Source organism: Mytilus galloprovincialis, chromosome 14, assembly GCF_965363235.1.
Source record: "Mytilus galloprovincialis chromosome 14, xbMytGall1.hap1.1, whole genome shotgun sequence".
NCBI classification, from domain to species: Eukaryota; Metazoa; Mollusca; class Bivalvia; order Mytilida; family Mytilidae; genus Mytilus; species Mytilus galloprovincialis.
The window spans coordinates 20361669-20388540 of NC_134851.1; the positions used below are offsets into that span (position 1 = coordinate 20361669).

Sequence of the window (26872 nt, forward strand, 5' to 3'; positions counted from 1 at the left end):
GGTAACCTTTCAGAATAAGTTTATATTAAATGATTGATAAGTTTACATGGATAGTATCTAAATTCCCGGGCTCTGTTAACACATGATATAAATAAGCAGTAGTATACCGATGTTCAAAAGTAATAAATCGAAAGAGAAACAAATAATCCGGGTTACAAACCAAAACCGAGGGAACACATCAATTTTAAGAGAAAAACAAAGAATCAGTAGGTTCACCAAAGTGCAACAAATCTTTGACAGTCAACTTTATGCCACAATTCATTTTAAGATATCGCGAAACCTGTCTAAACTGAAAACTTGTCTTAACCAAAAGCCTCTCTAAACTGAAAACATGCCCAAACCATAAACCATAAAACATACGTCCAGTCTTATCTAATCTTATATGTTGGAATAATAAATTAAGCTAATAAAAAATAACCACAAACACAAACTTTTATTTGTAAAAGAAACTTATAATACAACTGCATGTTAAATATTATTGAACATTAGCGTTTCCTATTAAAAGTAAATTCACAAAAATACTGAACTCCAAGGAAAATTCAAAAAGGAAAGTCCCCAATCAAATGGCAAAATCAAAAGTTAAAACACATCAAACGAATGGATAACAACTGTCATATTCCTGACTTGGTACAGGCATTTTCTAATGTAGAAAATAGTGGATTGAACCTGGTTTTAAAGCTAGCTAAACCTCTCACTTCTATGACAGTCGCATCAAATTCCATTATATTGACAACGATGTGTGAACAAAAACAAAAAACAATAGTTAAAAATGTCACAAATATTAAACGAATATCATCCTAATTTAAACATGTAAACTATGCAAATCATTTAAAATCAATAGATCATGACTGAGGGGGTAGATCCAAATATTTTCCATGAAAATAAGTTGTACCAATGCTAATTCATTTACAAACCTAACATATTTGACCTTCCACTTGCGGTTCCAATTAAACTATCACGAACTAATACATATATTAAAAGTGAGCAAAGGTTTCAAAGTCAGAGATAGTGACTGAGGGTGCAGGGTTGAATTATCTTTACCTAATTGAAATATATTACTGTTGATACAACTACATGCCAAATACCATTGACCTTCCAAGAGTGGTTCTCAATAAACTGACCTGCCGCGGTGAAGTGGTACGCGCATCGGACAACAAACACAAACATTCCTTGTTCGATTTCAGGAACTTAATTTTTGACTCTCCCTTCACACCATTTGCAAGTATGGTCTTGAGAAACGATGATAGTCTGTTTGAACGATAAATGACTGACCCGTGTTAAGAGAGAGCAATATCTCTTGCACGTTTAATAGTCCCTTGTAGTTGTCGACAAAGAGCAGGCTAATGCCACTACAAGGCAGCACTTGCACCCGCAAAGTGGAGAGGAGTTCATATAAGCTGTACTAACTTGTTTCCAATAAACATGTTTAAATTTGACCTAATCAAAAACTAATATATCGATGCTTCCAACGCCATTGACGTCATCGTCATTTAAGACAGCATACCTAGGTCTCGCTTTTCAAATCCATCAAGGCGAGATGAAAAAAAATATACATTTTTTATATCGTAATCTTTAGTCTATATCTATAAGGAAAAACACATTTCTAATATTCAATTTAAACTTGTAATAATGGATTTTACAAATTCTATAGCAATATTTTAGTAAATTCATAAAATCACTTAAAATTTCAGGGACTTTTCAAAAACACAAATCATTTTAGAGATTTTACAAAATCCCGTAATCACAAATACACTATTACATATAATAAATATTATAAAACTAAATTAAGATAACAATACAAGACTTAATCTTTCTACTATGTGAACTCCAATAAACAAGGAGTTTGTCATTTGTATAACAACAACGAAACATTAGTTAAGTATTGCATGACCTTTTGTAGCTAAAATCATGGATAAGCGTTGATTCTCGAAAATGAAACTATGAGCCCGGAGGTTCATAAAAGGCCGACGTCACGCAATAGTTTAAATCGTACTTATTGAATTCAAAAGGCATATTCAATGACCATGTTTATTTACTTTACGGCTTTTCAGTAAGAATGTTTGAGAGGTGCTTGCTCTTATTTCCAAATTCTACTACCCGCAATATGATTTACTGAGCCTGAATTAAACGAGTTGTACAGTAAACATTGCCATCCGTTGAATACAAACACAGCACAGACATGATCCGCTAAACAATGGTCTGCGCAACGGATTTTGCTTCGGAGTTGTGCCACTTGGTATGGTTGATTCTGAGGTTCCACGTCTACACCACTTAACAGATAATGTCTCTGTGTTACTTCCCCTGAAAATATTAAAATGTACGTATAATATGAGGACGAGGATATCCATAACAATAAGAAAATATATAAAAATAAATGTAACATATGTTGAAAAAAAACAATATACATTAAAGTATTCAAAATCATAAACCGTTTAAAATCATTTGCACTTGCGCAATTTCCAGTTGACAGAAGCTGCTGTGGTGTAAGATTTCCAACAACTTTTGTTTCCTCGTTTCTATTATTTTCATTATTAAAAGGGGTCCTGGAAATTATAAGGTATTCCCATATATATAGGCGGATCCAGGGGGCTGAGGGAGGGGGGCTCTCCTTGGGAATAATTTGGTTAATTTTATAGGGAATCACTGAAGCATGACTGGCGCGGGACCCGTTTATGTCAGTCAGCGTCCCCCTTTTCATAAGAAGTTCTGAATCCGCCACTGATTCTATCTTTTTTCACAGGTTACACCAGCTTCATTTTCTATTGTATGCATATTGCAAAAGTAATAAGTATCCGATTATTTTGATTTGATTATATTTATTTTAAACGTCACACTTCTTTTACCACAGCATACACATATGTGGTCGCTTCACATCTTATATCTTTAGAAATTTTATCAAAAAACTTTTAAATCAAAGCATAACTTTTTCACATAACTTTAAGTTAAAATAGTTTATGACCATTTTAAACCTAAACGATCTTTTTTTTTTTAAATATTCTTGGCAATATCAGAGTTGCTATTTAATTGTTGAAAAAAGAAGTTGATGAAAAAAAAATTTTACAGACTAGTCAACAAGAACCAAACCTAACCAAACCCAAACCGTGGATGAGCTTATGTGATCCAGAAAATTAAGCGCATCCTGAAACCCGTCATGTTGCTTGTTTAAGTGTGTATCCGGTGGATATAAGCATTATATTATATCCTTCAAGATTGGACCCTGGGATGGGGTTACGACAATTGAATTATTAGAAAACTAGGGTAACACTTATCCAATAAAAAAAAACCAGATCTCATGTGCTCCGAATAAGACAAATATGCAGCTGACACCAAACCATTCTCATCACTGTTATATAGACGAACAGTGTTTTCCATATTCTGTGTCACACGTGACAAAGATATTAAACCATCGTATGCTGGTTACTTTCTTATATAAATTTGAATATACCTGCGCGAACACTCGCTGTTGATATAGGTGGATAGGTTGCACTAATAGTTGTTGGTGTATCTGGATAGTTTGCACCAATGGTTGTCGTTATTGATATAGGTGGATAGGTTGCACTAATAGTTGTTGGTGTATCTGGATAGTTTGCACCAATGGTTGTCGTTGTGATGTCACCAATCTGATCAATATCGTTTGATATCGGAAATCTATTGTTTGTTGGATCTATAAAAAGAATTATCGGATAATATCGGAAATTACTGTCATAGTTTTATCTAAGAAATATAGAGTAAGTTCACAACATTTTTGCCAATCACGCAATATTTTTGTTTTAGTCATCGCATCAAAAATCAACATGAAAATACTGGTATGTTTAGATGACATTAGCATTTGTGTTGATCGATCTTAAATGGCGTATCGACTACCAATTTGAAGAAAAAAAATATAAAAACACGATGACATAAGTAAACAATAGAATTTGATTTGTAAATGCTATATTAAATAAAAATGTAATTTATATATTATAACTTTTATAAGATAGTGATTTTCTTTTGCTTTATTTCTTGGTTTTTTAAATCTTGCCTCCTTAAAGTACAAAGAATAAAATCAGACTGATATATATAGACAATAATAGTGCATTGACTTGACATATCAACGATATAAGGATAAGGCTTAGAAACGGGGAAATGCGAGGCTGTGCCGAACATTTTCCCCGTTTCGGGCATCCTTATATCGTTGATGTGTCAAGTCAATGCACTATTATTGTCTTTATACTGCAATCTAAAACAAAACACATTTTCAATTGTTGTTTAGTGTGTTAATGTTATTTATTTGATTTAGATATTGAGAAAAATCCCCCTTTAAAAAGGCCTCATATCACAGAGGCGGAAAATATACAACGCGATGAAATGTACATCATTACTTGTTGAAAACTTCAATCAATGGTGAACGCATTCGTTTGTTTACTGACTAAAATATCAATAATAAACATAAAATATAACGATTTATAGGTTGCAAACAAAAAATATTGATAAGTGAATTTACTAAAATATGTTTTCTCAAAAATTGTAAAAGAAACAAATTTGAGTCGTTAAACCCATCGTTGTTTACATTGGAAACAAGAACATGTTGAAGAGGTCTTATGAATAATTAAATATAATTTCGACAATTTCTGTTTAAATATTCATGAGGAAAAGTGATATCAGATCAGTGACTGTATATGACATAGAAATATACGGTCAATGCATTTGACTGCTCAAATAGAACGAGTGCAGTATAAATAGTATTAACACCTTTCCACTGTAAACGACTGTATTTCTATTTGACATTTTTCTTGTCGGGTTGCTGTCTCATTAAGCGTATAACCCACATCGTCTATTATAAAAATATACACGTTTATAATGTTATGCAAACCTCAGAAACAGTGATGACGTTGCTTCGCTATCAACGTAGACAACTCGGCCGATTCCGTACCTTAAAAGAAGAGACTCGGCCGATTCCGTACCTTAAAAGGAGAGTAGCGGATTCCCCCGAGGATTGCCGATTGATGCAGTGTAGCTAGGAAGACGTTACCACTGTTTCGGAGTTTGATGTTGTGCATAATATCTTAACTGGACCTCTATTGTGTTCATGTATCGCTACACTAACTTCGGTGCTCAGCTATAGATGGAATGGGGGACCAGTTTATCATGATATCTTACATTGACAGAGAACATTATCGTCTGTGGTGCAGTCTTTACTGTCCCACTGGAACTCATTTCCGACTATAATTACACAATGTGCAATGTCCAATCTATTTGGTTCACCTAGACTCCAGTCCGTAAACAATGCTGGTGTTCCATCGCTCCAGGTATGATTGGTTCCGTTTAGTGTTAGTCCAACCCAGAAATTTTCTGACACAGTACTTAAAGATAGAGGTAGGTAATAATAAAATATCAGTAACGGTTTGTGTTATGTAAATCAGAGAAAAAAATCTTAGTTTCATATTTCTTCATTTGGTTGGAAACTTAACAAAAACAACTAAAACGTTGTAATATACTGTCTGTAACCTTCAGACCATCAGCTTATTATATAAAAAAAAATGAAAATGTGGTGAGACACTAGAGACCAAACGACACAAAAATCAACAACTAAAGATCATCGTACCACCTTCAACAATAGACTAAGCCCATACTGCATAGTTAGCTATACTGAAAAGCCCTGTAAAGTCATATGCAAAATAATTCACCCGAAAAAAATAAAGTTCTAATTTATGTACAAAAAAATGGTAGAAAAATTAAAATGTAAATAAAGGCAACAGTAGTATACCGATGTTCAAAACTCGTAAGTCGATAGAAAAAAAAACAAATCCAGGTAACAAACCATAACTGAGGGAAACGCATTTAATATAAGAGAATGACGACACAACATTAAAATGTAACTAACACAGAAACGAACTAAGCATTTGACAAATACGATGAGAATAATAAATATAAAATCAAAACTAAATACATGAATTTGGTTTAGAAAAGAACCGTGACACGTCTTGTAACAAAGCAACAAACGACTGAATTATAGGCTCCTGACAATAAACAAGAACATACATACATGTACAAAATGTGGCGGGGTTTAATATGTTAGCGGGATCCCAATCCTCCCCCTAACCTCGGACAGTGAGTTTATTAACAGCAACATATAGTTCAAAGTCATTAACAACTAATAAACAAAAATAACGCATCTCAGACTAATTTTTCAATTAGTACACATCAAACATCCAATTGATTTAGTGTAAATATGTCATAAACAGGCAGAGAAAACAGGATCTACTTTTTTAATCATTGACAATACAACTTGACAGAGGCTTTACTTATAAGTCACATGACCTAAACTTAAATATAAACGACATGCACGCATTGTTAATACCACAGTCCTATTATGCCACGATCGCACTACGATCTGTGAAAAAATGAAAATTTTGACGATCGTAGTGCGATCGCGCAGATCGCAGTAAGGTCGTAGTACGGGTCCTGCTAAAATGCGCCCGGGTGAAGAACAAGCGCCCGTGGAAAAGAAAAAGCGCCCGGAGAAGAAAATATAGAGCCCGGGGAACAGAAAAAGCGCCCTGGGAAAATATATAGATAATTTATTGGCATGAGTCAACTTTGTTAAGTTATGGACATTGATTTTTGTTTTTGTTTTAGACAAGTAATTTGCAAATTCAGATAATAGACATTTGTAATAAAGCACAAAAACAAGCATGAATATTTCAATTTTAACAATAATATATGAATACTATTTCGAAAGACTGATAATAATGGATCACAGTTTATGCGGAAGATTTATAACATGTAAGACATCAAAAGACACGTTTTTCAAAAACGATATCCAAATGAAAAATGTATAAGACAACTAAGATTTCACAGATAAAAAGCAGGTGTTTGATTTAAATTTAAGTCTAAGCATTGAAACCCTGATAACCATAGCCATTGAAACAGTTTTAGTTTTATAAAAAGATATACTAAATCTATCTTAGCATCTGTATAAAAAAAGTGTTCACCATGCAGCTGCGAAAATATTAGACCTCAGGCACCGATTATTTTTAGTAACAAAATATACATTTTGATCGTGGACAATGTCTTTCATGATTCTTCTATATACTCTTATTTATATTTATTTACTTACTTATATAAAATTTTGAAATCTAAAATGTAAAAGTACAACAACACTTTAGATGTAGCATCTTACATATTCCCATTTATATTAAGGACAAAACAATATTGATATAAAATACTATTTTATTCTCCCGGGCGCTAATGTTCCTTCTGCGGGCGCTTTTTCTTTTCCCCGGGCGCTTTTTCTTTTCCCGGGCGCTTTTTCTTTTCCCGGGCGCTCCCGGGCGCTTTTTGTAGGATCGCGTAGTACAGTCGTGGTGAGGTCTTCATGATCGTGATGTGCGTGGACAACTGTGAACATGTATAAAACAATCGTGGTGCAGTCGTGGCGAAATTAGGTCGCACTAGAAGCGTGGTGAGAGCACAGTAAGGTTGTTGTAAGATCACAAAGGGCGCTGTCCCATCGTAGCGACAGCGTAGCGAAAGCGTGATTCTAGTCGAGGAGACTGCGCTACGATATCACAGCGACTTTACTACGACCTCACTACGACCTTCACGTTTTTACCGCGACCCAAACACGCTTCCACTACGACTATACCACGGTGTCCAATAACAATGTATTTAGAACGCCCATGACGTCGTCATCACGCTGTTCTTACGACCCGACTACGTTCATACTACGAACATCATTCTCAATATCATTGTCATATAAAATTTATAAAAGCTCTCCAGCTTTTGTTTGTCTGTATGTAATTTGGACCTATTGTCCTTTGTCTCCAACGGCTAAATCATTATTGACACATCTGTGTCATCCCTACTATCTTTCACTTAAGCATCGTCATGTGTTCTTACATGTAAGTAGTTATTATTGTAATCACTAACCAGTCAACACTGAGGTTGTGGGTTCGAACCCCGCTCGTATGGGTGCACTCGACTCCAATCATAATTGACTAGGAATGTCAGTTTTCCTATCGAAGGTCGTTGGTTTTCTCCGGGCACTCCCGCTTCCTCCACCAATAAAAACTGGCCGCCACAAAATAGCCTAAATGCGGTGCTTAAAAGTGGCATTAAAACACCAAAAATCAATCAAATCATGTGTTCTTGATTGCAATAAATATTGATTCAGGTTGGATTGGTCAAATCGACAAATATCTTCGAGATCATGAGTCGTTACTATCAGATCTATCTCTGCTTATACCGCTACCCTTATCCTTACGTAGATTTTTTGCATCACTGCGTTGTTCCCGAGAAACTCTATGTATCAATGAGAAATAGAAGGAATGATACAGTATTTATATGGAACACGATGTTGACGTTATTGCTGGGAGCGTAGTAATATCGCGGTATGAACGTGCTATGACCGTAGTATGGTTGTGGTAAGAGCGTGCTATAATCGCAGTAGAAGCGTGGTAAGATCGTGCTGCAATCGGATTAATCGTGGCATGGTCGTCTTGCGGACGTGATGAGCGTAGAAAGATCGTAATAATCGTAGCTAATGAGGACATAGTAGCAACGTGATTGAAACGAAAATTTACATTTTCATACCGCTCACACTGCGAACTCACCATGATCTGAATTAATTTTAGATCACGGTGAGCGTGGTGCGATCGTGGTCTAGTGGGATTGGGGCTTAAGCATTCGTTGTATTCATGCTGTTTCGTTTTAAAAATATTTCGATTTAACAGTACCGTTACATATGAAATGTTTTGGGTTGATATTGAACCTTTGGCTACTTATACACCTGATATGAAAAATATCATGTAATTATCTGATAGTATCGCTAATTTCTAACACAAAGAGGAAAGATAATCTCATATAGAGTCTTCACATTGCTTCGGTCAAAAATAAACAGGAGATCCTTAATCTAGAGGCTCTACAGAGCATGTGCCGCTCGCCTGTGTTTACTAATGCTTTGAAAATCCTGCAAAATAAGGTTAAAATCATAATTTCTAGTATAAGATATTGTTACGGTTTTGTAATTCTAAATTATTCAATTTTGATCATTCTTTTGTGGGTCACGTTCTTTATATTGTGTAATGAAATGTAAAATACTATTATAGATGGAAAGGCAAATGACACGGGAAATGGGGACAAATCTAAAGACTATATATTTTAATAATTGTATGATGTATGTGACAAGTGTAGAATTTACTATTTTATTGTACGAGTTGTACATTTAACTTACAGTCAAGTAAAACTAACGTGATTCTCTGGTTCCTTGTTGTAGTTATACCGGTTTCAAAGATCATAAGTCTCCAAGACATGTAGCTTTTACCTTTTATATTAACGGGTCACTTCAACCCTGGGGGCCGCCTTGTTTATTTACAAGGTTCTTATAAAAGTCCCCGTATATGTAAAGTACAGTTTGTGTCGTGACGTCATTTGACGTTAGAAACGTCAAAAGTGTGTGCAAATCGTGTCCAAAGTGTGTCGTGTACTATAAATTCATGCGCGACATTCTCTCTTATTCAGTCTTGTTCCTCCTGGGCAGCCATATTGTTAAATTATAAACAAACTAGCAGAAACATAGAATTTATATCTCCAGTTATTTCGTTAAGGTCAGGTTCTAATAATTTAGGATTTTGAGGATTATTATTAATATTTATTCTAGATCTTTTTATTACAAAGGCTTCTTAGCTAAATAAGAAAGTTCATTGTGAATATTTATACAGTAACGCCGATTGTGGAACACCGCGGAAACCGTCATTTTTAACTATTAACTGTTAATTTTCTTCTATAAATATTCCTTAAATATATTAACTTTAGTCATCAATTTATGCTGAAATGTGAAAGGATCTGTAGGGATTATATGCTTTGATTAATTATTAAGTATTTTGGGTTATTACCAGTCCACTTGCCCATTTTTGAACCAGAGCTACCCCAGCGCCCCCCCCCCTTTTGTAACTATCACAGGCACCAGAGAAGTAACCGGTTGTTATTGACTATATAGTTCGTTCCTGTATAAAGTTATAGCTATAACAGAGTCTTGTTATAACAGTTATTTGTTAAACTTATTGATTATATAAACAATATAAATATGTAATGCTGAATACCTCGACAGTCTAACTTATTAAATTACACATATTAAGTTCGAGATACGACTTTGTATTTATTGAAACGCCAAACCGCCGTTTATACAGCTATTTAGGCTACCCACCCAACCCCTTTTTGCTATCGTTACCTATACAAACAAGACCACAGCGGCAGTTGAGCTGAATATTAATTGATTAGTGAGACAACTGTTTACCAGCAGTCCAATAGTATATATTGACCTCCGCATAGCAGTCACAGTATCTGATATACCAGGCAACAGACAATAAAGAAACGCTACCAACATTCGACCCGCTACAATTTGGTGGCAGCGGTGGGATACAATCTCCATAAAAATAAAGATTGCCGTTAAAAATGTCGGACTGTAAAGAATCATATACACGGACTTTTTAAAGAGAAACCTCAATATTTGCAGCTGGACTTAGAGCAGCCGTCAGCCCAAGGTCATGCCCAGGGACCAAGACTCCCCGAATCTGCCTCCGAACCATACATCAATGCTATACCAACAGGAGAGGTACATATACGGGTAAAGAAAACCGGAGAAGGTTGCTACGAAAAACAAGTGGACAAGTTTGGTTACATTTTGTCTTAGTAGTTTTAGAGGACAAGATTTTTGTTAAAAATTAAAAAAATGTAAATCAAATTGGTAAAATTGACTATAAAGGGCAATTACTCCTTGAGGGGTCAATTGATCATTTTGGTCATTTGTCTTATTTGTAGATCTTACTTTGCTTAACATTATTGCTGTTTGTAGTTTATCTCTATCTATAATAATATTCAAGATAATAACCAAAAACGGCAAAATTTCCTTAAAATTATCAATTAAGGGGTAGCAATCCAACAACGGGTTGTCCGATTTATCTTAAATTTCAGGGCAGATAGATTTTGACTTGATAAACAGTTTTAACCTATGTCTGATTTGCTCTAAATGCTTTGGTTTCAGAGTTATAAGCCAAAATCTATATTTTACCCCTATGTTCTATTTTAGCCATGGCGGCCATCTTGGTTAGTTGGCCAGTTCACCGGACACATTTTTAAAACTAGATACTTAAATGATGATTGTGACCCAGTAGTTTCAGAGAAGATGATTTTTTAAAAAGTTAACGACGACGGAAGACGGCGACGGGAGACGACGGACGACGGCGACGACGACGGACGACGACGGCAACGGACGTCGGACGCTGTACGCAACGTGATGAGAAAAGCTCACTTGTCCCTTCGGGTCAGGTGAGTTAAAAATACCTAGAAATATTTTGAAATTTCAATTTTTTTTATGCCATAAAAATATGGTAACGGACGATATGCGCACACAAGAATTTGAAGGGATAACTCTCACAAGTCAAACTGTACGGTTTATAAACAGGTCGAGTTTAAAAAGCGTAAGAACTGTCAGATACAACATTCAAAATACCTAAGTGAATCTTGCACAACCACAATGCAGGTCAAGAAATAAAATTGGGTGAAAAAGAAAAAGAGAGAAAAATCGAAAAAAAGGTGGAAAGACTAAATATTTTTTTGTATTAATAATTAATAGAACTGTTGTCAGATGTATATACTTTTATCGCTGTACTATATATATCGAAATTGGTTGACTTAGCCATAAATTTTGCTTTCTCGTATTGAACAATGTTGTTGATTTGTAAGCATTTGTTTTTTGTTTTTTTTGTTTTTTTTTTTATCTCTTATTGAAATTGATCTCAAAATACATTAGCAAAATGATCAATTTGCGTATTATTTAAGGAATATGCATTTCATTAGCTTGGTATATTGCCCAAAAATTAACAAAGCAGATTGCAACTAAGCTAGTAAGCGTATTCACTGATCGAAATGAGGTAGGTTATTTGTTTCCTTTTGTTTTTATATAACTTTTTCATAGATATGGAGCATCCATCCATGACACAAAATCAGTAAATGCATAGAAAAAAAAACAAAAAACAAAGAGGTGAAAACTCATGTCTCAATGTATGTTTAAGACGGTCCCTAACACCGGTTTTTGTATTCTTTTTTAAATTATTCCGAATTTCCGATAGCCTTCGAAAGATGTTCATCACCCCAAATCGGTCCCAGTCAAAGAAAGAGTTTTAAAGAATAAAAGAATTATGAAGTTCTTTCAATGTATTGTTATTCAGTTAAATAATAATGTATTAACACGGCCGACACTCGGCTAACCGAGAGATTGGTCAGTTAATCTATATTGAGTATGCGGCTATATCGGCGGTGGGTCTGTTAATCGGGTTGGCTAAAGTCTGTTAATCAGGTGTTATCGAGAAAATCATTGAAAGTTCAGTATGTTTCATTGTATAACTTTTAAATATATTTTTATCATAAAAATAATTCATGTCTAACAAAACAATTCAATGTACTGAATCCAGTGGTGTAACTATTATTTTTCTAGCTTCGATGTACGATCTATAAAACGAAAAGGCGGGTTACTCATCAATAAATTTATACACATTTTACACACACAAAATGTACACAAAATGACACGTTGATTGAATTTACATGCATGCAATATTTTGAACATCGAAAAAAGACAAGCATTATGTTTGTTCACCATATTGATACCATTGTGTGAAAAATCTACACGAAAATCTGTATTTTGGTGACACAAATCAATCTTCATTTAAAACCTGGTCTGTTAATGGGTCAGATGTATAAAACCCGGTCTGTTAATTGGTCTGTTAAGAGTTATGAATGGCAATATAAGTATACTTTTACTGCTATATGGGGTGTTATCGGATCAAATGGATAGGATCAAGACAAGCGGCTAAAATATACGGAAACAACACACGAGAAATGAAACATATAATATACAGAAACAACACATGAACAATGAACAATTTAGACAGTGGAAATTGAAAATTGATAAAAATGGTTTCAAAAAGTGTATCATTAAAGTAATATTAATTTCATCCAAGAATGGTCGCATATATCATGTGGATTCTGTTTAATTGTTATTAATGACACCAATTTGTCGTCTACATTCAAATTGGTAACCAGTATATAAATCAGAGATAAACGTCCTAATGAAACTAAACATCAGTAAGTAAAATATATTGGGATGCTAAAATATAAAGAATAGAGAAAGAATAATGAGTAAGATAAATTAAAATGTAGAGAAAAGTGACATAACAATTCAAAGAAGGCAGAAATAAACAACACCCCCAATCCGGACCCTCATGGCATACACGAGAATCTGGATGGAGACGCAGAATATATAATAATAGATAAGGACAAAAGAGAGTGATGCATTGCTAAAAAAAGAGAAAAACATAACAATTGTTTAAGAATACAGACATGAAACACCCCTGGGTGTTGAAACAGAAACGGATTTCGATGTACTCATATTGGTGACAAATGCTAGAAGTTTACATGCGGACAGCTGCAGTTCTCCTCTGCACTTATGTAGAAAGGAACTAAACGGAATAAAATGAATAAAAACCTAAGATAACCAAATGTAGCTGCATTTTCTCCTTTCCATTCACTTCTTTAGACTGATATGTAAACGACATGTGATTAAGTAATAAAAGGAAAGAACCAATTGGATGATGCTGACGAATAAGGGTTTAACGTCTAGTGACAAATATCATGTGCATATGAGAACTACAACACGAAAATGTACCATATATGTTGTATTAGAAGATACTTTCGGTCGGATTTGAGAACGTGCTACTTTGAAAAGACACAAAAATTAAGGCTGATTGAAAACATTAATAATAAATTCATGCATATTCCAGGGGCCAATCCATATCAAGCTATATTGAAGTGACACATCCTTCAATAAAATGCAAAGAAAGTCAAACTGATTAAAATGCTTTTACAAGAAGGATCTTGTTGCACCGTATTGTCATTTTTTTTTACTCAAGAACATCTCATTCTTAACTTTTTCAATGGGAAAATATAAAGGTAGCAAAACTATTGTCGTGGCTAAATAACTCTTAACTGACACAATTTCAATTGTCCAACCCATTAACAGACTTTATTCTCATAGTTTTCACTAAAACGTTGGAATATTCGCGTTATATTCCAATTATGAAATAAATACTAATCTAAATTTATTTTTTTAGAACCAAAGTACTATTTTGTGTCCTTTAAATGATATCTAAAATTGTTTGTTTCGCCTTTTATTAAAAAAATTGCTATGCATTTAAGCATAAATACTACAGACCTGCGCGACGCCTTTTAGTTTTACTGAAAACTGCGCAAACTATGAAATGTTTTTACAGGTGGAAAATGTTCTATGATAGATATCATTTTGTCAGACACATTTCTTTTTTTGATTTGGTTCTTATAATATGTCAAAAATCAGTACTTTTAATAGAGTTTAACATTAAATTGTGTGTTTTACTCTTAACAGACGTATAACCAACCCGATTAACAGACCAGTCGCCCATATAGCCGCATACTCAATATAGATTAACTGACCAATCTCTCGGTTAGCCGAGTGTCGGCCGTGATTAAACATGATTAATATCTAGAGAAAAAAAAATACTTTTTTTTTTTTTTTTTTATCTTTGATTGACATATCCTATTGCAAAATGCAAGAACATATAATTTATTTTTTCTTCATTAATGTTATCATCCAGTATTATATACCATCAGTCCAAAGCATTGAATTCGGAATATACAGAAGCTATTTCTAATCATTACAAACTGTTTGATTAACACGACAAAATATTAATACAAGAACTCCAAGGTTAAAATATATAGATATAGGAAGATGTGGTGTAAGTGCCAATGAGACAACTCTCCATCCAAATAACAATTAAAAAAAGTAAACCATTATGGGTCGCATATTATGACATGTGACATAAACTATATATAAAAAAGAAGATGTGGTATGATTGCCAATGAGACTACTATCCACAAAAGACCAAAATGACACAGACATTAACAACTATAGGTCACCGTACGGCCTTCAACAATGAGCAAAGCCCATACCGCATAGTGAGCTATAAAAGGCCCCGATAAGATAATGTAAAACAATTCAAACGAGAAAACTTATGTTCTCCTTTTTCCAGTATATTTACGGTCATCTTACTAGCATGTATTTCGACAGTAACGGAAACAGGGCAATCATCCTGCTCCAGAAATGCTTATCTAATCAACAGTATTCAACACCAGCTTAAACTCGTTGACGATAATGATAGAAAATGTACACAAGATTGTACAGGAAATTGTTCAGGTATAGTATTGTTACAATAACATTTTTTCTCATAAAACATGATATTGTTATTTAAAAGTAACTGTTAGCAGGATAGTACATGTAGTTCTCCTTGAGACTATTGTTATGCTACTATAATCATTGAAATTTTCTCGTATTTTTTTTCTTCTTCTTTAAATATGTCAATTTCATTTTAAGAAAAGGAACTATTTGAAATAAAAGTAAAAGTTTACTGACACCACTTTTACTTTAACCAAATAACCATGACGACACACATTTTATTTTAGATCGTATTACTTAGGAAAACATTCACTGTGTAGTATTGATTTCTGTGTTTATTAGTCTTCAGCTTCTTCAAATTTTCATATTTAATTATGATTTTTATTAATTTCTTTTAAAAGATTTTTTTTCAAAATTTGCCCTGACAACCAATCATACAGTTGTTTTAATTATAAAGACAAAGAATTGTATCAACAGTTGAAATTAAGGATCGCAAGACTTGATGCAATTTCAAATCAATAGCTATCATGACAGCGCATCTCCGATACATCTCCGATACATATACATCTCCGATACATCTCCGATACATCTCCGATACATCTCCAATACATATACATCTCCGATACATCTCCGATACATCTCCGATACATCTCCGATACATTTACATACATTAACAGATGATTTAATTTTCTATAATACCAAAATATATAAGTTGCTTATAATTCACATGTAAAAAGTAATCAAAAATATAATACATGTACGAATGTTTTACTTCTTTCAGAAACAGACAAAGTTGCGTTTATGGCTAAAAATTCAGTTGCGTTGAAAAACCTCCCTTCAAAGTCAGTTGTTGTATTTAACTCAGCCATAACGAACCTGGGAAATGGATACAACTCATACACTGGAATTTTTACAGCTCCTTCTAACGGAGTCTACGTCTTTTCCTGGACAATCGTGGGTCACCAGGGGAAACATTTTTACACCGAACTTACTCTTAACGGAAATATTGTAGCAAGAAACTATGTATCGGCAGTGAATGTACAAGATCACCCTTCGGGAAGTCAAAACGTTGTTCTTGAAATCAAGAAGGATGACAAAGTACTTGTTAGGGTCCTAGCCGGAAATAAAGGACAGTACATGTATGCAGATGGATGGTCATCTTTCAGTGGTTATAAACTTTAGAACATGTAGAAGATGTTCATGCTACATTGATAAAAAGTTTTAAGATATTATTTTATCATTATTATCACATATGTGATCGAGTGGTATAAGTGGTTAGATACATTTTCGTTGAACAAGTTTAGGGTCCAGCTGAAACCTTCCTCCGGGTGCTGGAATTTCTTGCTGTGTTGAAGACCCGTTGGTGGCTCAGTTTCGGCTCTTTGGTCGGGTTGTTGCCTCTTTGACACATTTGCATTTGTGATTGCACAGTACACGTTCGGCCCTTAAAATTGACACCAGACTACACCAATAACAAACGCTTGACTCCTCTGAACCCTCAAACCATTTCCTCCAAAAGAAAGATCAATGAAAGACAATCGAAAATGCGATTCACACACAGTGAACAACAAGGGCTCTGTTCATACACAAAATCAGAAAATTTACCTGACTGACGAGTTCGTTTTTTCTCTTTAGAAAAGAGTTGCAGAATTTATATAGCCATAACATGTAGCGGGTGTTTCAGTATGTAGGTTTACAAAACCCCTACCCAATTCGCGTATTTTGCGTATCTAGACCACCTTTAGTTAAATTATAAAGACAATAAACAAAAATCTGCACTGTTCAGATACCAACAGGAATACCACTAAATTGAACCCGACAAAAAACAAAATGTTTTGAAATCTAGATGATTTTGGTTTATTTGTTGTTCTGTGTTGCTGTCTTATGATATTCTAGATAGAGGGTCCTCATTTCTAATTTAGATTTGTCAGTAAATTTTGCTCTATTTTTCATACTTTTTTACCAATTATTCTCTGTTAGTTACCTTTTAGAACCCCAATATTCTTTTTTAGGTCAATTTTTTCTGTTCTTTATAATTTTTGCGCATTGTTCTCTATTCTGGAAATCATCCTCACAACTCTTTCTTATTTACGTTTACTTAAATTCTCTTTATCATGATAGATACTTTATAATGAAATTAAAATTTCATAAAGAAAAAGTTAAACGATTTCAATTTATTCGATATCCAGCTCATTGTCGAGCGACCTATATTTGCTTTTTTTTAAGTATTTATTCACAGGCTCTGAAAGAAAGTTGTCTCTTTGGTGAAGAGCTGTGTTATTTGAAATCATATCGCATCTTCTTATTTATATATTGATAAGAATTTTTAATCAAGTATAAATATAAAAAATAAGGAGATGTGGTATGATATAAATAGCTCATGAGAAAACTCTCCATCAGAGACCAAAAAGACTCAGAAATTACCGCCTCTAACTTACTGTACGCCAATCAACCACATATATATATATAGTCAGCTATTAAGGTCCATGAAATGACAAATGTAAAACATTTCAAACGAGGAAAACAATTGTCTAAATCATTTACAATAATGGTCAGGATCCTGTAATTCAGTGGTTGTCGTTTGTTTTAAATGTGTTACATATTTGTTTTTCGATATTTTTATGCCCCACCTACGATAGTAGAGGGGCATTATGTTTTCTGGTCTGTGCGTCCGTTCGTCCGTCCGTCCGTCCGTCCGTCCGTCCGTCCGTCCGTCCGTCTGTCCCGCTCCAGGTTAAAGTTTTTGGTCAAGGTAGTTTTTGATGAAGTTGAAGTCCAATCGACTTCAAACTTTGTACACATGTTCCCTATGATATGATCTTTCTAATTTTAATGCCAAATTAAGAGTTTTTAACCCAATTTCACGGGTCACTGAACATGGAAAATGATAGTGCGAGTGGGGCATTCGTGTACTGAGGACACATTCTTGTTTTTCAATAAATAAGGCCGTTAGTTTCTCGTTTGAATTGTTTTACATTGTCATTTCAGGGCCTTTTATAGCTGATTATGCGGTATGGGCTTTGCTCATTGTTGAAGACCGTATGGTGACCTATAGTTGTTAATTACTGTGTCATTTTGGTCTCTTTTGGAGAGTTGTCTCATTGGCAATCAAACCACATCTTCTTTTCTATAAAAACTATAATAATATGATAAATAGCATCAAACACCAGCACCACACACCACCCAATACATTACAGCTCGGATCCGATCCTGACCTGGATTTTTATGGATTTACATTTGTTTTATTTTCAATCTATGAATAAGCAGTTGAAGTAAAATATTATTATTGTATTACTTACTTCGGTGTATTAAGCGCATTTTTGGCGATAATGGCTTCCTCTTGGGTTCTCATAAGAGCCGGATGTAATGCAGACTTCAAACATTCAGCTTCTGCGTCTGCGTATGTCATACCTAACACTACCGGTAGATAGTTAACTATAATAGAAAGAAAAGGAAATAAGTATATTCGTAGACAAAGAGCATTCATTTTCAGGAGGGGTATGCATCTTTGAAATTCTTTGTTTGGTTTTTGACAAAAAACAAAATAATTCAAAAATAAGATAACGCGTTGTTTCTCTTGAAAAAAAGTTAATACAAATAATATGAAAACGATACGATCTAAAAAAAAATTTAAAAAAATGTGTGTATTGATTTTGTCAAGTTTTGGTAAACGTTGAAAAAATATTTACATCCCCCCACGAAGATATCAAATAATTATCATCGACGAGTTATCATTCATTCGGTATTATTGATCACAACGGATGTACCGATCTGACAGAAACCGCGGAAGGATCCTAAGAAGCAGTTAATGGATCAGATTCCTAAGGAGGAATTATGCTGCGTTAGAATTAGATCCAAATAGTATTTAGACATCGTTACAAACTGTTCATTAATTGCCATTTGGTCATTAAGATTCGGATCAATTCGCATATTTCATGATTGTTAATTAATATCAAATAGGTATATGATTTAAAAAAAAATGCTAATTGTTAAAGGCCGTACGGAGACCTATTGTTGCTGACTTCTATGTCATTGGCGTCTGGTTGAGAGTTGTCTCGTTGGCAATTATACAATATTTTCCTATCTCTGTATGTAATAAATTTGGTGTGTTTTGAGCGCTTTGTTAGTTTTGACCTGTATCGTGAATGCTACAACCGAAAACTCTTGAAGCATAGGATAAAAAAAGTACTTGAATACATACGGTCATTATGATTAAAACAAGCCTTCAGAGAAATAGACAAATCCCTTTAAGGTCAAACAAACCTACATCATAAATCTTGTCGAAATTTTCCGAATGTCTTTCCCCAAAAAAAGTCGAAGTTTCAAAATGTTGCTTCGTCTTTTAAAAACACCAAATTTTTTTTAAAGAGTGGTAATTTCGACAGAAATATTGATTTTATGAAACTGAAAGTTTAAAAAAAAGAAGAAGATTTTTAAAGTTCTAATTACCAGTTAAAGTAAATTTTTTTTAGTAATAATGGCAAATGTTTAGAAAAATCCATATTTAAACTTCAGTTTTACTTTGTCCTTTATATACTTCCGTAAGTATGTATCTTTACATATTTGATTGAACCTTGACATAAAGCATGGTCTGTTCGATCTGTCATCTGTCGTTCTCGCCATGTTAGGTCCGATTTTGTCATCACAACTGCTACCCCCGTATGAGTTTGTGGTACAGTGGTATTCCAGTTGGTGTAAGACACTTCCTCAGCCATGTTTTGCCAGACGAAGTTGGTTCCGTTACCATATAATCCAATCCATATGTCGTTTGTAATAGTCCTAATATATAATGAAAATGATCGATTTACCAAGTTTATCTACCTCGAGTTGTTTTTGGTCGTCACCTCATATGCCATAATCGTATTCAGCGATAATTAAGAAGCAATTATTTCTAGTATGTACATTTTGTAGGGGAATTATCATTTGATTTGTATGGGAGAGGGGTCGCTAGAATGTAAAAAAAAGTATTCTGCATTGTTTTTAAGTTGTTATCTCTGTGATATCTTTTTATCTTTTAAGTTACTATATATTCGATCCTGCATTTTTTTCTTTTAGTCTATCCTGTTTTTATTTTTAATAAATTGTCATTCTGCCTTTTTGTTTAATTCAAAACTCCTGTTCTGCCTTTTTTCTAATTTCATAAAAAAAAAAATATTCTGTTCAAGTGGAGAACAAAAATAATATTCGGAATCGAGAATTTGATTGATAGCGTTGAAAAACTAAATGAAATAACATAACCCCCAGCCCCTTGAAATTAAATGGTTTGTCCCTTAAGGCAAATAACAAACGGTGTAGCTGTGTTATAATGCATACAACATCCGTACTCTTTTTATATTATGTATTAATTAAGGAACAAGAAATTTTGGCCTGAATTTATGTTCGTCAAATATTTTGTCATGTCGAGATCAAACTATATTAATAAAAAAAATGATAATTCTTGTACAGCTATAAAGTAACAAAGATTAGTTCTCTGCACTCTTAGGTGGTAAGGGTGTCTTCCGCCATCTTGGATTGTAAAAAACAGAGAAGCTAAGGTCCAGATTTTCTAAAAAGTTAGCAAAATTTGATGCAGGAATGCAGATATTTAATGGGAATTTTCATTTAAAAGAACTAATTTATAAGAATATAACTTATAAATATTAGTATTTTTACAAGAGTTGATTATTTTTGGTTAGTTTTTTAATTGTTTTCAAATTGGAATTTAAAGGGGAGATAACTCTAAAACAGTGCATTTTCTGAAGGATTCTTCATGGAATTTTCCTATTTTGTATTTTAGCCAGAAAAAACGTACGGTGACCCTATCTTTTCTTTTGATTTTCTTAAAGTATTGTTTGAAAGCCGTCTTTTCCTAATTTAATTTGCAATTCTATCATTTAGTTTATTTTCTAATCACAAAATGGTGTTTTTTCCTGTATAATCTATACAAAGTATGTCATTTTGTCACCATATGTAGCTTGAGAAAATGCACGGTGACCTATCATTTTTATTATATTTTTAAACATACATCAACAGATACTACGTTTTGGCAAAGTATGAACAAATTCTATCATTTTTATTTTAGACTCCCATACCACCTTAACTAGGATTTTATGTGTGTTGAACTTAAATAATTCGCAAAAGATTGTGTATGTCGGCGTCCCACATTAGTGAAAAGACCGACATGCAACAGACGTACAGAGAAATTAGATTAAGTCCGTAAGTTGCACGCTAAGTTATCGATGGACGCGCGTTGCATTAGTTTGAAATTCGTCGAAATATAAAGGTATACGTTTGGTGAACACTGTAATTCCTGGAAATTCATATGCAGCCTAAACATTTTCATTAAGCTCTAGCGTTTATCAAGCGTGTACCTGTTCGCTACACGCACGTAATACATACAAATGTACGTTACGAGCGCGTTGAAAAACGCTACAGATAAGTTTAAGACACGTTTCGGGCACGTTGAATACGCCTCAAGATTGTTCGACTTTTAATTGGGTATTTACTTGGATGTAGGAGGGTGTGTTTGTAACATACGTCTTATGTAGTTTCAGCGCTCTTAAACGTGTAAAACGCACCCGTGACGTATCAAAAACGAATTTTGACATTCATGGTAACCTGCTCCAAAATTTATAGTGGCAGATGTCCGTGTATTTACAAGGCCAAGGGAATCTATAAGTTATACAAACTCCCCATATATATAATTACATGTTCAAGACTCGCTGCAAGCACGGATAATCGTCCTAGGTACAAAAAATTACAACCGGGATGCGTCTCAAAAACGTTCAAGGGACGTTTTTCCTATGCATTCCATCTACGTTGGATAAACGCCAGACAAAAGACAACATACGATACTAAAATACTTGAATGCCCGATAAACGCTGATGTACCCATCTCGTATGCCCTGAACACGCCTAATGAGTAGTGGATACGATATACAGATATGATTTACAAATTGAATGTGCTCAAAATTACTGGCATATTGGCAGCGCACATGGTTTTTTTTTTTGGCCACACAGGGCGTACATGTGTTTGTGATATACGTTGATGTGTGACGCCACTATTACTTTACAATATTTAGCACCAGTCTGAGAAATAAGTAAAATATTATGTTGCAATATATATATATATATGTATACAACTCGTCTAAACATCAACCCAACAATGTTAGATCTGTAAATTTGCTTTCGCAAATTTTGGGTTCTTCCCTCGCCGGGACTCGAACCCATGCTACTGTGATATCGTGGCACCAAATCGCCTGCACTGCAGCCGTCCCGCTAGACCACACGACCACCGGGGCTCTCGTGGTCTAGCGGGACGGCTGCAGTGCAGGCGATTTGGTGCCACGATATCACAGTAGCATGGGTTCGAGTCCCGGCGAGGGAAGAACCCAAAATTTGCGAAAGCAAATTTACAGATCTAACATTGTTGGGTTGATGTTTAGACGAGTTGTATATACATTATGTACACAGCCATGTATCACCATCATTGATGGCGATCCGATGGATAAATCTGTTGTAGAGTTGTCACTGACTCAGACGTACTTATATATATATATATATATATATATACTATAAGTATCATCACTTACATGTCATATAGCTCATTCATAACACGGTTCATTGCCACAGGATTGTTTAACACTGCTAGTTGTCCTCCTATGGCCTGACATTCTTTTGAGGCTTCATAGAAGTTGTATAATCCCGAGAGAAGGCTAAAGGAAGGCTGAGCAGGAGCTATAAATCAAGATTTTACCATACATATTAATGATACAAATAATTTAGTTCGGTCGTTGGCGTTTGTTCAAGGGATTCATAAATTACAATAGTCATTTGTGGAACCCTTTATTGCTTGCTGTTCGATGTAAACCAAGGCTCCGTCTTTAGGACCTTTCTTTGACCTATAGTGGTTTACTAGTACTTTTACAAAATTGTGACTTTAATGGAGAGTTGTATCATTGGCACTAATACATTACCACATATTTTTATATTTAAGTCATATTCGTCAAATAACTTTAATATCTGACTAATTCTTCCATTATAATATTTTAATCTGTCGGCAACTGTCCATTAGATTGTTCATTAAGCCATAGTTTTTCTGATGATATGCCAATTTTTTTCACATTCCCTCGGCATTTAGGAAAACTTGATATTTCCGTATCATTTTGAGATAGTTACGACATCAAATATATAACTTTACCACTATTCACCTCCTGGTTTTTTTCTGTCTCCAAATGAACCAAACATGTCAATTTAAAAATAATACTAGTACTCATCTGGTCTGATATCTTGTAGGTATTCAAACGACGAGCTATGAAAAAGGGCTAATATCTATATTGACCCCGAGGGCATATAACTAACCTTGACTTCCGGCTAGTATTGGCCATATGCATTTAAAAACTAACATACAAGTACAAAATGTATGATAAGTATATATTATACCATGCCCTTTCACAATTGTCCCTGGTATCATCCCGAGACTCCCACATCGGCCCCGAGGCTTTTGCCGAGGACCGATAGCGGTTAAGGTATGATACCAGGGCCAATATGGAAAAAGACATGTTATAATCTATTTATCACATATTCAAATTCTGCAGAAAAGAGAAAAAGAAATTATGAATATCTGATTAACTACAAATATATTTTTTTTTATCATGTACTGCTAACAAATGCATTGTAACATTCCCCTTATTTTTGAAATATGGTCCTTCTCTAAAGCTATAATTTGACTGAGGCTAAATCAATAACAGTTAGTTGCACATTGTAAATATTGCCTATTGTAGCCAAATTCTTATAATTTTCAAAACAAACACCGTCATTGTTAGCTATTGTCGTCATCCGGGCACACTAACTTATAACCTCTTTTGTTTGCCCCTGGCAATTTTGATATTATTACATTCGCAAAACCGAACGTATTCGTAACAACTATGTTATAATATAATGTATTACCTATGCATAACGAAATGTAGTTATCTAGGCACTTTCTTGTTCGCCAAGTAAAAGCAAATATTTCTTCGAATACAACACATTCATATCTCGGTTCATCAACGTTTTCCCAATTTGCCCAATCAAGTATTTCGCCATCATCCCATTGGCATTGAAGACCTACACATGTTAATGACATCCATACTTTTGAAGTTATTTGTCTGAAAGATTTCATGTAAAAAAATACAAGACATGTTCTCATTGACATGACAATGGACACCACTGTCCCAGGTTAGGGGAAGGTTTGGATTCCGCTAAAAAAATTTAACCCCGCCACATTCTGTGTGTATGTGCCTGTCCCAAGTCAGGAGCCTGTAATTCAGTTATTCGCATTTGTGTATGTGTTACATATTTGTTTTTCGTTCATTTTTTGTTCTTAAGGTAGATGGGGTGTCTAAATTATAATCCATAGAATTTTTTAATAATTTGCCAAAATGAAGTTTATACTATGCTTTTAAAAAAAAAGTAATAAAAAGAATGGTTCACCAGGCTTTTTTTCATGCTACACGGTGTTCAAAATTGTCAAATTTTGTATAGATTATGCATGGAAACCCCAATTTTCTGCAATAAAGCGTAAACTACACCATAGAATTTTGAGATAACATATGAGAAGATAGCTTTAATAGTATGCTTTCAGTTAAGAAAAAGAAAAAAATGGGGTCACCGGACCTGTTTTCTTGTTACATAATAAAAAAGAGAAATTCCTAACACATTCTATTGTAAAAATACCTTAATCTGAATTATCTGCCCTTGCATTTGAGTTGCCTCCCCTTATGTGGCAAAGTTGGAAAAAAATTGTTCAAACAAAAAATTTCTGTTTTTTTGTAAAATACAATCATAAATATGATAAAACATGTCATTTTCTATGTAGAAGTGGAACTTCTGACACATGAATTATCTACTTCTCTAAAAATTTGCACATTCTATTAAAGATCTAGACCTTGTTTTCTGGTATTTCCAAATCCAAGATGGAGGAAGACACCCTATCTACCTTAAATTAGGCATTTAGTTTTCTCGTTTGAATTGTTTTACGTTGTCATTCGGGGCCTTTTATATCTAACTATGCGGTATAGACGCAACGTTAGATATTGCTACTACCACGAAAAATAGTGACGGGACATTTTTTTATAGAAATGCTGAAATGAATATTTCAAATTATACATGAAAATAAAGATTGATTCTTAAATTTTCACATTATGACAGAGAAAAATAAAAATATAATATTCATAGGATTAGGAAGACACAGATTATCCGAAAAACGTTTACTTAGCGTTGTCCCATGTGACAAACTCGAAACTTAAAACTCGAACAATTCGCGAAATGTTCACGTAACTCTTCAAAATTTTGCATGAACATTCTATGAAGTGATATATTTCAGTATTGGTTAGCATGGCTGTCTCCATTTACAATTTGCATATATATTTTCAACAGAATATGATGTACGGAAATGTCCCATCAGAAATTTAATCTGAAAACTTGAAACATTTCAGATCAAAAATAAAATTTTGACAGATAATTCTTTTAATTGTAAGCACGATCGTTTTGTACTAAGTGTTAGCTCCCAAAATTCGAATTGAAAAACAATCGATTTGCAATGTCTTGCGGAAATGTCCGAGTTAAACTTTCATGCCTTCACAAAACTTTTACGGCCAAAAAAACAGAGATTTGATTTCGTGAAGATTATTTTTCTGTTTTGATAACTATACCAATAAAAAGTACTTTTAAAGTTGAAGTTGGTACACCAAATAGCATTAAGATTATAGGCTTTTCAATAAAAAATACGGATTAATGAAAATGTCTTGCAAGTTTGTCCGTTATCATAATTTGACGTCGCCACACGCGTATTTAATACTATTTATGCTAGGGACGGCATGAACTGCATTCGCGTGTTCCTTCCTCCACAAAATATAAATGTCCTGCTTTCAACAAAACCAAATGATGCACACATTATAAAAATACACATCTATAAGACGATCAAAAAGTAAGAAAACTTCAGTATCATAAGTATAAGCTATTGTATGTCACTGCTTGAATAAAATCATACTCGGGTTGATTATATAATGCAGCAATATTCCTAAAAAAACCAAACACATAATTACTAGCAGTAAAATTTAATATCCTATGTTAATTATAAAATCATATTGGATTGGATTCTCACGGCATTTATACTTGTGTTTTATACTTTGCGTTTACCCAAAAAGGAAAGCAGGAAGAATTAAATAAAGCGCGTTTCCGATTTTACGTCATTTATCTATTATACTAAATGGTAGCAATATCTGACGTTGCGTCTACAGGCTTTGCTCATTGTTGAAGGCCGAACGGTGACCTATAGTTGTTAATTTCTGTGTTATTTGGTGTCTTGTGGAAAGTTGTTACATTGGCGATCATACCACATCTTCTTTTTTATATTCATTTACAATATAATGCTTTAAATCATTTTAAAAAATGTCAAAATAGCTTACGAAAAATAATGAAATACTAACCAAACATCCGAACGGAATATAACTTCATATGTTTAATACTTTTTTGAGAATTTTGTCCTGAGTCAGTTTAGACTCACATAACATATGTGTCTCTTTTGGGGATGATAATACACTGTGTTTGAAAGGTTTAGCGAACCATCAAGTCGCAGTTAGAGTTTTAATTGCTGTATGCCAAACACTCT

At 34.0% G+C, this 26872-nt stretch overlaps 2 protein-coding genes across 2 annotated transcripts in view; one reads left to right on the forward strand and one right to left on the reverse strand.

Moving 5' to 3' along the window:
- Nucleotides 1-1654: 1654 nt before the first annotated feature.
- LOC143059623 (uncharacterized) overlaps nucleotides 1655-26872 on the reverse strand; it is a 124092-nt gene continuing 98874 nt past the window's right edge. Inside the window, exons 10-11 of the mRNA XM_076233137.1 lie at nucleotides 3446-3664; nucleotides 1655-2301 (exon numbers count right to left, since the gene is read on the reverse strand). Of these exons, the coding sequence (XP_076089252.1) occupies nucleotides 2078-2301; nucleotides 3446-3664 (443 nt within the window). The 3' untranslated portion in view covers nucleotides 1655-2077. The remainder of the gene's footprint in view (nucleotides 2302-3445; nucleotides 3665-26872) is intronic.
- On the forward strand, nucleotides 11908-16467 carry LOC143059294 (complement C1q tumor necrosis factor-related protein 3-like). The gene is made up of 3 exons (XM_076232774.1): nucleotides 11908-11912; nucleotides 15102-15265; nucleotides 16026-16467. Exons 1-3 carry the CDS (start codon nucleotides 11908-11910, stop codon nucleotides 16424-16426), a joined length of 570 nt encoding a protein of 189 aa, XP_076088889.1. The 3' UTR covers nucleotides 16427-16467.